This window comes from Protomyctophum bolini, assembly GCF_963924005.1.
Source record: "Protomyctophum bolini genome assembly, chromosome: 13".
Classification (NCBI taxonomy): domain Eukaryota; kingdom Metazoa; phylum Chordata; class Actinopteri; order Myctophiformes; family Myctophidae; genus Protomyctophum; species Protomyctophum bolini.
Genome location: NC_137874.1, coordinates 38,535,715 through 38,548,221, shown reverse-complemented (window position 1 = coordinate 38,548,221; position 12,507 = coordinate 38,535,715). Strand labels below are relative to the sequence as shown.

Genomic DNA, 12,507 nt, shown 5'->3' with positions numbered 1-12,507 from the left:
ACTACTAGCTTAAACAAGACAAGATTCGTTCATTGTAAATGTTATACAGAATTAAGCAATGTGAATTTGTTCATCTTTACTTGTCGTTTCAGTGGTTGAGCTGCTAACAACCAGCAAGCTAATTTATAGTGAGACGTTGGTTTCCCTTGGTGTGAATGAACAAGTATCTTGTCACAATGTTTACAGTTGAACATTTTTCACCAGTGTGGATAAGTTGGTGTATCCTTTGCGGACTTGACCCACTAAAACTCTAGTTACAAAGTTTACAGTGGAAAGGTTTGTTTCCGGTGTTCATACGTTGGTGTGCTTTCAGGTATTGAACATCTTGTTACAGTTTACAGTTGAAAGGTTTTTTTCACCAGTGTGGATACGTTGATGTCTCTTAAAGGTACCTGACTGACTGAAACGCTTGTCACAATGTTTACAATGGAAAGGTTTTTCTCCAGTGTGGATACGCTGGTGTGTCTTGAGGTCAGCAGAAAAACTGAAACTCTTGTCACAATGTTCACAGTGGAAAGGTTTTTCTCCAGTGTGGACAGCCTTGTGTGTCTTGAGGTCAGAAGAAAAACTGAAACTCTTGTCACAATGTTCACAGTGGAAAGGTTTTTCTCCAGTGTGGATACGCTCATGTCTTTTCAGGTTACTTGATTCATTGAAACGCTTCTTACACAGTTTACAGTGAAAAGGTTTTTCTCCAGTGTGGAGACGTTGGTGTTTCTTAAAGGAACCTGACTGGCTGAAACTCTTGTCACAAAGTTGACAGTGGAATGGCTTTTCTCCAGTGTGGATGCGCTGGTGTAAATTCAGTTGACATGAGTGATTGAAACTCTTTTCACAATGTTTACAGCAAAAGGGTTTTTCTCCAGTGTGGATGCGCTGGTGTGACTTCAGTTGACATGAGTGATTGAAACTCTTTTCACAATGTTTACACTGGTATGGTTTTTCTCCAGTATGGAAATGCTGGTGCTTCTTCAGAGCAGTTGAGCCACTGAAGCACTTGTCACAAAGTTTACACGGGTAAGGTTTTACTCCAGTATGGAAATGCTGGTGTTTTTTCAGACCAGTTGAATCACTGAAGCACTTGTCACAAAGTTTACACTGGTAAGGTTTCTCTCCAGTATGGACACGCTGGTGTCTAATCATGTCACTGGAGCTACTGAAACTCTTGTCACAAGTTTTACAGAAGAAAGGTTTTTCCCCATTGTGGACATTCTGGTGTCTTATCAGAGAAGCTGACCTAGCAAAACTCTTGTTACACTGTTTACAGTGGAAAGGTTTTGCTCCAGTGTGGATACACTGGTGCTTCTTCAAGGAACCTGAGTCACCGAAACTCTTGTCACACCGTTCAGCATCACCGTCTTCACTGTTCCCCTTCCAATGATCACCGTCTTCAGTGACTTCAGGTTCAGATTCAAGTTCAACTTCAAGGCAGTGGGAAGAGAAGTCTTCATCATCATCATTTTCTTCTTCACCTTTCACTGCTAGTAATGTCAACAGTGACCCATGAGGCTGCTCTGGTCTTTGAAGTAGCACTTCCCGTTCCTCTTCAAGCTCTTCCTGTTCCCCTTTAATGTGTGGAGGCTCTGGTTCCTCCTGGAGCAGACTGGGGCTCCTCTCCTGTTTAATAGAATCCTCCTCTTTACACACAACCATGTGCAGGATGTCTAGAAGCAGAAAGATTACATATTCAGATGATAATAGTCTATAATAGATTCCTAAAATGTAAACATATTCTTCCACTGTCCATGTTCCATCTAGAAAATGAGCTCTCGCCTATTTAGATTGACTAAACAGTGTCTAACCACTTTAAGTAAAAAACATGTAATTACAGGTATTTCTGAAAAACGTTCTAAAAAGTCACCCTTCAACGTTAACAATATATTAGAAAATATTGTGAGTATTGCTGCTATGTTTAGTTATTTATTTTGAGTCATTAAACTATACAATATGATTATTGTATAGTTTATTATTAGCAACAGAGTAAAAAATGTCTATAATAGGTTTTGTCTGCATGCAGGCTATATAGGCTACCACAATGCATAATTTAGCTAGTTCAGTGCCAGGGAATACACACTGTGGTGTCTCGCTGAGGGACCGCGTGCCACCTGAAGTGCACCAGAGTGCTACAATTAGCGAATGCTGAACTTTGAGTTGAACCTTTTCAATAAACGAGTGCCACACTCTGGGCTCAAACCGGTTCCCTGCCTGGCTGTATCTTGATGTTGGTTGCAATCCTCACAACACGCAGATCTGACATACCAAAGGTCCGACATGCGGAAACATGCGATCAGCAAAGCTTAGCACAATCGTTTGACTTCCAGTGGGTGGACTTTTAGCGATGAAGATCAAATAGATCGAAACGTCAGAAAGTTCAATAAAGAAAGTAGTTTGTACCTATATAGTGTGCGGGCTCCATCCATTATCTACTGAAGTCTCTTTAGCCCAGCACCCAGCCTGTCGATGTGCGTATTCTATGTTTTGCTCACAATATATGGAAATTGCATATCACGATCATTGTGGCAAAAATAATTGTGATTAACTATAGTATCGCCAAAATATGCTTAAAACTTTGTTTAACCCCTTGAACCCCCATCATCCTGATTCTGGAGGGAACGTTTGCCAAAAATTGCCGATCTACAAGTTCACAAAGCAATCTGCTATTTTCTTAGCAAATTCATTTGTGTAGAGTGAAATAAGAGTGTACCAAATGTGCTGTTTTACAGGTCTGTTTTATTATTAAGTATAGAGGGTTTAAGTAAGACTCATGAATTTGCAGCTCAACAAAATCTAATTCATCCTAGTGTATGAGAGAAGACGATTTCAGGATACAGTTAGATCTCTTCCATTCAATTTGTGTTTTTTATCATGATAAATGATAATGATTATTGTCCCATCGCTAAAATAAAAGAGATTTGACGAGCCATAGGAAAGTGTTTGACTTTGTGGTGGAATTTAAAATAAGGCCACAGACCTGTAACGTGATGTTTTTTGGAAGAATGCTAAGATTTCAGTGTTGTTACACTTAAAATATAAATAAATGTAAACCCATTTGGCATAAATATTGAGGTATGAAATGTTCTACAAATTAGTCTGAAACGTACCGAGGTGTGGGTGGTCTTCGGGTTCCTCCTGTTTAATAGAAACGTCCCTGGCTGAGTCTGGAGAGTTCATCTTGACCTGCAGTCTGGACTCCACACACTGGTCTGAATAGAAGGAATTGAATAAGGACTTTAATAACTGGAGACGTAGGTCTCAATAATAACAATATTTGAAGAAAGTATAAAGCCAACATGGCCTCTTTTGTGAGTGCCCAAGAACATGGCATAGGCATGTTCTCGTTAACGTCTCTTTTCTTTTTCTTTTTTAATATATTTTTCATCCCACGATTTTGTAACCCATTTTTCACCCCTGTGCCAATCATCTACTGTGATCCTGGGCTCTACACACCCTCCGCCAACCTGGGGAGAGCAACAGACTTAACTCATGCTCCCTTCATGCCTGAGTGTCCAAGTTGCTCCTTTACACCTGACAGGGGGGAGTTTCCCTGGTTGGACGTATAGCGCGTGGAAGGAACACGTTATTCCAACCAGTTCCTTTCCCCTCCATCAGGCGCCCCGGCTGGCCAGGGGGAGGCAGTTTAGAGACCAGGATTACTGCATGTTTTTGTGAGGGTACCTACCCTAGGGGACACGGGGAGAACATGCAAAGTTGCAAACTCCACACAGACGTCTCTTTTCAATGATGCCCTCTGCCCTGATCACAGCATGAAAAACCCCAAACACATCCCCTCGCGTGTTCACAAGTAGGGATGGGAGATCCCCACTTGTGATGAATACAAAACAACTCGCCCCGGGCGTACAGCCGGCGCAACAGCGCGACCTGGTATTCCTAAAGTAATCTTAGTAAATGATGCTTACTACCCAGGCTGGTGATGGCGACTCTTCTCACCAAGCGGGGCCTGTACCGAGCTGTATACTGCGAAAAGAACAAAGGAGTCCTTCTATGTTGTTGTGTGTCTGTACTCTGTACCCTGCTGCTGCTGCAACAATACAGCCTGCTATATGTAATGTAATGTTTCTGATCACATTATCTAGCAATCTAGGGCAATTAGTAAATATCGCATTTTCAAATAAGGCAATAACACAATCTAATGGATGCAACACAACAATCAGTTCATCATTCTTACCTGCTGAGCTGCTAATAAACGTCCTCCTGCTGCTTCGACGATACACTTTTTTGAAACGACGTTTCTTCTGCCTTTGTATTTTATATTAAAATGTCAACAACACAGTCACGCCATGTTTTTATTCACAACTGCATTGCGGGTAATCCGGGTATGACGCCAGATAGTGTATTGCTGCTCCCTAGTGTTGGTATCGGGTACTGACCATTGTTTATAGGCTATATACAGTAACCATACTATTGTCACCGGCTTCCAGAGTCCAGACCTGTAGTCAGAGCAGGGGTTCCCAAACCTTTTCATGTCAAGGACCCTCACATTGACCCGCGGACCCCCATTTAAAAAGATATGCCAGGGACCCCATAAGAGAAGATCTTTACAGCTCTAGCAATTTTCAACCATGTCTATGTCAAGGACATGCATTAGTCTACCAGACCCCCATTTAATGGCAGTTCTATCTCTGGGACCTGATGTAAATCAATGTTAATTTAACTCAGAGTTACAGACCAATAAGCCGGTCTACAGTACATCACATTCTAATAAAGTAATATGACATAATAGTGATCATAGACCTTCCACTAGGTATAATAATAATAATCAAGTCAGTTAACCAATATACTGAATAAGTAAAATAATTGAAATGGTTTTATTTGATTTAATACTACAGACAGTATTCAGTACAGAGGTACTGTACAATTATACAATAATGCTAAAAGAATAACACAAAGCAAAGCCCTGGTGCCCGTTTCCATTGTGGTCCTATGGCGCCCCATTGGGTGAGTAATGAAACACAGCAAGATTTACATTAAACCATAACATACAAACTAAAATGATACCATTAGAATAATCTGTGGTTTATATGGATAAGGGAATATACAAGCAAAATGACTGCAGGGTCTGACATTATCACATTAAAGGGTAAGACAACTTTGGTAGAGGATTGCGTTGTGCAGGCTAGTTACCTTATGCCATGATGTAACTCCAAATGTGGATAAGAAATCAAAAGTACGAGGTTTGGTGATGTTCTATATTGTCTGAATCAACTGTGTTTGATTGATTGATTGAAATCTTTATTAACAGTTTGCAGAATTACAGTACATTTCAAGCACAAACTCAATACAAAGACTGTTAACTGTGAGTGGACGACCCAATTAAGCCTTACACTTGTTTACAACAGGGTCCACATTGTTCAATTCATCAAAACATTTAGAGACAAACAAATAGACACTTCTATGTAGTTAAAGAACAAGAAAATGTTGTTGTGATCAATTTCTAATCGCTGGAGCAATTTTTATTTGTTTCTTGTCTACATTTGGAGGTACATAATGGCACACACCCATGCCCAAACCTCTACTAAAGTGGTCTTGCACTTAACCTCATTTGCAGCCGATATCGCCTTTTCACGCCTCTTGTCCAAATGCCCTCTCCGCCGAGATCGCCTTTTGACGCCAATTTTAATATGAATTGATTGCGGTTCACAACTGTGTTCTCTGCACTGTGATGAAATAAAAAAATAAAAAAATAATTAAAAACAGGACTACAAACCAGTGTCCACAACATGACGTAATATATCATCCGCTCTTGACCGGATCACACAGTGATTTAGTGACGCTAAGGTTAGTGTTAATCAGTTAAATTAGTCAGTCCTCAGTTGGAAAGCAGCAGACAGTGCACTTCTTTTCTCTCCTGTAAAGTGTGGTTGACCCGTTTTCAGTTTAGCTTTTTGGAAGCTCCTCTGGTATGTTGTGTTTTTGTTTCATCTTATTTCAGTTGTGTGTAGTTGCATTCTATAGCATTTAACTACTGTTTGCAACCTGTGTTTCTTTTGTATAATGAAGAACACAACCTGTATAATAGTACAATAGGAGTAGAATGTCATTTGATTTCTATGTGCATTACTTCATTGTTTATTATATTGAAGTACATTAAAACAAGTAAAGACTACATAAGGTGTGATTATTAAAGGAGGAGTTAACTGCGTGTCAGTCTGTACAGGGCGTATAGGGGTGACAGAAGGGACACACTGGTGTTTCTTCAGGGAACCTGACTCACGGAAACTCCTGTTACAATGTTTACACTGGAAAGGTTTTTCCCCAGTGTGGATACGCTGGTGGGATTTCATATTACCTAACAAACTGAAAGTCTTATCACAATGTTTACAGTGGAAAGGTTTTTCTCCAGTGTGGATATGCTGGTGTCTCTTCAGGGTACCTGCCTCACTGAAACTCTTATCACAATCCTTACACTGGAAAGGTTTTTCTCCAGTGTGGACACGCTGGTGTTTCTTCAGGTAGGTCGACAGAATGAAATTCTTGTCGCAATGTTCACAGTGGAAAGGTTTTACTCCTGTGTGGACATACTGGTGTCTCTTCAGGTCAGATGACCTAATGAAACTGTTGTCGCAAAGTTCACAGTGGAAAGGTTTTTCTCCCGTGTGGACAAGTTGGTGTGTTTTCAGGTAACCTGAGCTATTGAACCTCTTACCACAATATTTACACTGGAAAGGTTTTTCTCCAGTGTGGACAAGCTGGTGGATTTTCAGGTAATTTGACCTAACAAAACTCTTGTTACAATGTTGACAGTGGAAAGGTTTTTCTCCAGTGTGGACAAGCTGGTGTTTCTTGAAGGAATCGGACTGACTAAAACTCTTGTCACAATGTTTACAGTGGAAAGGTTTTTCCCCAGTGTGGATACGCTGGTGAGCCCTCAGCTGACTTGACTGACTGAAACTCTTGTCACACTGTATACAGTGGAAAGGTCTTTCCCCAGTGTGGACAGGCTGGTGTTTCTTCAGTTGAGATGACTTACTGAATTTCTTGTCACAATGTTTACAGTGGAAAGGCTTTTCCCCAGTGTGGACATACTGGTGCATCTTCAGGGTACCTGCCTCACTGAAACGCTTGTTACAATGTTTACACTGGAAAGGTTTTTCTCCCGTGTGGCCACGCAGGTGGGTTTTCAGGTGACTTGACTTACTGAAAACCTTGTTGCAATGTTTACACTGGTAAGGTTTTTCACTGGTGTGGACACGCTGGTGTGATTTCAGGGAATCTGAACTACTGAAACTCTTATCAGTAAGGTTTTCTCCAGTGTGGACACGCTGGTGTTTCTTCAGGTGAAAGAACTGACTGAACCTCTTGTCACAATGTTTACAGTGGAAAGGCTTTTCTCCAGTGTGGACATACTGGTGTATCTTCAGCTGAGCTGACTGCTTGAAACTCTTATCACAATGTTTACAGTGGAAAGGTTTTTCTCCAGTGTGGACACGTTGGTGTGTCTTCAGATTACCCAACTGACTGAACCTCTTGTTACAATTGTTACAATGGAAAGGTCTTTCTCCAGTGTGGATACGCTGGTGTGTCTTCAGGGAACTTGACTCACTGAAACTCTTGTCACAATATTTACAGCAGAGAGTTAAAGTCTTGGTAGACTGTTGATGACTGTCAGATCTCGGTTGATCAGTGTCTCCTTGTTCCTGGCTGGTGATTTGCTGAAAGACTGCCGAGGTGATCTGTCCATTCCTCTGCATTTGGAAGTAGAGGTCATTGTGGCTCCTCCTGATGTGTCTATGGAGGAAGACCTGAGATGTGAAGGAGTATGAACACTCGGAACAGGAGAAGAACCGAGTCTTGGAAGACTGGGACTGGACTTCTGAAAGAGAGAGAGAGGGCGGGAGGGGGGTAGAGATAATAGGGGAGAGAAAGAAGGGGAGAGAGGCAGGTTAGAACAGTTGAGTACAGATACAACTTGAAAGCTTCCATCATCAAACGGCTCCACAGTACGGCATTACAGTACAATATGCATCTACCCCCTTTTATTGCACCTCCTAGTTTTTCCTCACACATGTAAGTTCTGTCCCTGTGTTTAACACTGACTGACCTCCACCGGTCTCCTCCCAATCATCACTGTCTTCCGTGACTTCATTGTCAGATTCAAGTTTAACTTCAACTTCAGAGCAGTGTGCAGTGATGTCTTCATCATCGTCTTCTTCATTTCTCACTGCTAGTAATGTCAGCATTGACCCATCAGGCTCCTCTGGTCTTTGAAGTAGCTCCTCCTGTTCATTTTTAATGTGTAGAGGATCTGGTTCCTCCTGGGGCAGACTGGGGCTCCTCTCCTGTTCAGTGGGAACCTCCTCTTTACACACAACCACCTGCAGAATGTCTAGGAGCGGAAATGATAGTCAACACTGGATTCCCTAAGTGTAAATATACATTCCCATCCTTCATGTTCCACGTACAAAATGCGGTATCACAAACATACTTTCTAGTCTCTTGTATCGCATGTATCATTTTGGTTGCTGGGAGTTGCGATGGGTTTAATTTAATAATTACGCTCTAATTATTAGGGTTAGGGTTTATATCATTTTGTGGATAATTGGTTGAGTAATATGTGGCACTTTCAATGTGTATGTGAAGTGTAATGTCTCTGGACATTGTGAAATTAACTGGTTCGATTGTGGAATCAATTCAGGTTTGGTATGGTCCAGTGGGAGGGGCTTAGCCTATAAGTAGAGAGACCTGCCACGCATTCAAGGTAGGACTGTAGGTCTAGAAATAGGACTGTGAGTCTGCAATTCTGTCTGTGTGTGTACGGGAAGAAACCGTTTTATCAATCAGCGACAAGTTTCTGCACGCTGATCAAGGAAGTATAGAGGGTGTTGGGGACAGGTTAGACAGCTCGATGGTTGCTATGGTTACTATGGTCACGTGGTGTTTGGTGGTGTCAGACAGGTAGTAAAAGTCAGCTGTTCACCGGTGGCATTTTCATGAATGGAGAGAGAGGGGGTGAACGGGGAATGTCCAACTTTGTCGACCGCAAATCACTTTAACTATGCTGTGATAACTTTAATAAACATAACAAAAGCAGTGCCCTGTCCCGGAGCAATGATTCTCGCACGACAGCCATTAAAGCAGCGAGTCTGACAACAAAAACTTTTCCTCGATTTAGCCTCTCGGCGTCATACGACATACGGTATAGACGCCCTACATTGTCGACAAAGAGTGACACAAAACACAAGAATTGGAGCCACAGAAGGACCTGACAAGTCACACCTTGCACGCGGAGCAAACGAGCAAAACACGCAAAGCAATGGAATGATCACACACCAAGGACCGGAGCGCATTCACAACTGACAGGCGGTAACGTAGCACAACCCGACCCGTTGAATCATATTGGATTGTTTGAAACAGTTTGAGCTGGATCCACCGCCGAGTGGAAACTGTCATTGTGTTGAATACACTGTGGATGTGTGTGCACTGCAGCCCGCCGGGCTAACGCTATTGTGTGTCAAGTCAACTGTCAAACAATTAACGTGCATCGCTGCTTGTGATCGCCGATCGCTGTGGCTGTTCTATGTGGCTGGTTGGCTTGCATTGGATCCTTATTGTGACCGTGTCATTTAACTGTACATTAAAAATGAGTGAAACGAAAGTGGATTCAAACGTCGGGAAACCGGATAAGGAAAAAAGGAAAATAAATCTCACGGAAAAGGCTCTTGCAAATAAAATTGAATTAATTCAAAAGGAACGCAAAAAGAAAGTAGACGAAATAAAGTCTCTGGCAACCTCCATGAAAGAGCTCATGAAAGATGACAAAAACATTTCAGTGGTTACAAGACAACTCGATGTTTTGATGCAACTGTCTCACACTTCTAATGAACTTCATGTCTCTTTAATGCCTCTTGTCCCATCCGATGAACAAAGAAAGCAAAATGAATGGTTCTCAAAGATTAAAAGACATACAGATGGTCTTATTGAGGATGTTAATGCCTGGTTAGAATCCTCACAAATCGGAGGACCTCAGCTAGAGGCTCATGAAAGCCCCCTGCAGTATGAAGCTGCTGAGGAGGAAAATGGAGGTGTGGGAAATGTGACTCAGTCACATCAAGTTGATGACGCTCAGGAGGATGTCAGACCATGTGACAGCATATCCAACGTAAGCAGCAAAACTCATGGTTCAAAATCCATAAGGTCAAGAGTGTCCTCAACTGCTTCTGAACGTGTCAGAACCGAGGCCGACTTGGCTGCTTTAAAGGCTCTGCAAAAGTTGCTTCCACAAAAGCATGCTCTTGAAGATCAAGAAGCCCACATCAGAAAACAAAAAGAACAACTACAGTTTGATTCAGACATGGCCGCATCAGTGGCTAAATTGAACGTCTTAAGAACCTCTGGGTCAGGGGTGCGAAGGGCCACTTCTAGAAAATCGGTGCTGAGTGTAGCTTCTAGGAGATCGGATGGAATGAACTCCTATTTTGAAAAGGGCCTCAACATTAATGCAAAGTCATTCATACCACACAAGGATGGAAGAGGACAACCCACTGTGGTTGGAGGAGCACGGCCAAAGGAAAAACAACCTGATGGAGTCATACCTTCCCAGTGGCCCTCAGTGCTTACACAGAGACGGAGCATGGCACCAGAGGCTACAGAGCCTCCATTGTCTTTGCATAGAGATATACAACCTCTCCCATGGGCTCTTTCTAAGAACACCAGCGGTGAACAAAACATGATGTCTATTATGAACAAACAAAATGAGATAACGTCAATGTTGGTGCATCAGCAATGCATCGCTTCACTGCCCAAAAGAGACATCCAACTGTTTGATGGTGACCCTCTGCAGTATCATGGCTTTATGCAGTCATTCAAGCAGACCATAGAACGGAGGACCGACAATTCCATAGATTGCCTGCACTATCTAGAGCAGTGGTAACCAACCTTTTCAAGCCCAAGAGCCCATTTTATTCCCAATTGTAAGCCAAGATCTACCACTAAAACGTGTTAGAAAAAACACTTTTTTTTTTGCTATTTCTGACAGGCTCAATGCATGTGCACACATCCACACAAAGACTAAAGCTTAAATTAGAATAAATACTTATAGTAAGTTATATTATCAATGTCAAATAATATTAAGACAAATTAGAAATAATTAGTATTAGAAATATTTTGTTTCTCATTTCAATGAATATTCACATTGGCAGATGTTCAAATGACATAGGCATAACATGACCATATATATTTGCACAGATATGGTGACATACTCTCAGGGTCAGCCCACCTTTAATGAGACTGCTGTGACTGAACTTTATCTGCAAGCGTTTTGAAATCATATTTAGTGATTGCCAGTCTGAGGGTGTCATTAAGATGTGAGTCAGTCATACGAGTTCTATTTTCTAGATTCTAGATTTTATTATTTTCATTTGTGAAAAGGCCATTCTCTGCTCACAAGATACCAAAATTCCTTCTCTTTAGCTCTGACCTGCAGGTGACAGTCACTTACTAATCCAATAATCTCCATTTAAATATCTGAAGTTAATGCAAACACATCCTGCATTTTATCGGACAGCAGTTCAATGACAGTAGGCTCAGTAAAGAGGAAAGGAAAGCAGCTACTTGACTCATGCGTTGTACTTCAACAAGTTTTCATATTTCATATTTTTTGCTCTATGTGTGCATGTGTACATAATTCAAACTGTAGCGTTGATTATTGTCACGGACAGAAGTCATTCTTTCCCTTTGCATATGCCCTGGAGTGCACTCGCCTATTAGTTTGCATTGCAGACTGGTATATTCAGTATATTTTTCTCATTTTTATATTTTTGTTGTTGCTGCGCAGCAGTTGAGGAGAACGCAACTATGCATTCCTTTAAGCAACACAACTTCTGCAGCTGCATCCATATGTTTAGAATTTGCATCAATGATCAAATCCCAATAATAAAAAATATAACAACGAACAACGAAAACTGAAGTAGCAGCGGCGCTATCGGCTAGTAGTCCCAACTCTGTGTCTGCAGCCTGTCACGAGCCCGTAATGAACGCACGTTGTTCCGTATTTTAATGTCGGGTCGGAGAATAAATACAGTATGAATGACGGCGGGATTTATTTGACAACTCTGTCCTGCTTTCTTCACGAGAAGAGAAGAGCGCTCACAGCTGCTAATATGGTAGCAGCCGTGTGGCTGTCAGTTCTCTTTACGGCATGACGTAATGGGAACCTGGGTCTGGGAAGCTCAGAGCTGCAGCCATTGGCTCATGATACGAGCACACGACCAATGGGACAGATCATTCAGTGTTGCTAAGATACCACCACCCCACCACACACGCACACACACCCTTGGACGATGGGGTCTATTCTCAAACTCAGAGCCACAGCGCTCTGCTCAAAATTAATTTGCATGTGACGAGCGGCACTGACATTATTCCAATGGGTCTGTCTGACACTTCGCGATCGACTGGAAACGTTCCCGCGAGCTACCGGTAGATCGCGAACCCCCGGTTGGTTACCCCTGATCTAGAGCAATACACCAGGGGGCAGCCTCAACAGCTAGTCAG

At 42.0% G+C, this 12,507-nt stretch overlaps 1 protein-coding gene across 3 annotated transcripts in view; it reads right to left on the bottom strand.

Moving 5' to 3' along the window:
• Positions 1 to 5,444: 5,444 nt before the first annotated feature.
• LOC308327303 (uncharacterized protein) overlaps positions 5,445 to 12,507 on the bottom strand; it is a 70,692-nt gene continuing 63,629 nt past the window's right edge. For all 3 annotated transcript variants that reach the window (XM_080780616.1, XM_080780617.1, XM_080780618.1), the window contains exons 6-7: positions 8,060 to 8,344; positions 5,445 to 7,831 (exon numbers count right to left, since the gene is read on the bottom strand). In XM_080780616.1, coding sequence (XP_080636742.1) covers positions 6,081 to 7,831; positions 8,060 to 8,344 — 2,036 coding nt within the window. In that variant the 3' untranslated portion in view covers positions 5,445 to 6,080. The remainder of the gene's footprint in view (positions 7,832 to 8,059; positions 8,345 to 12,507) is intronic.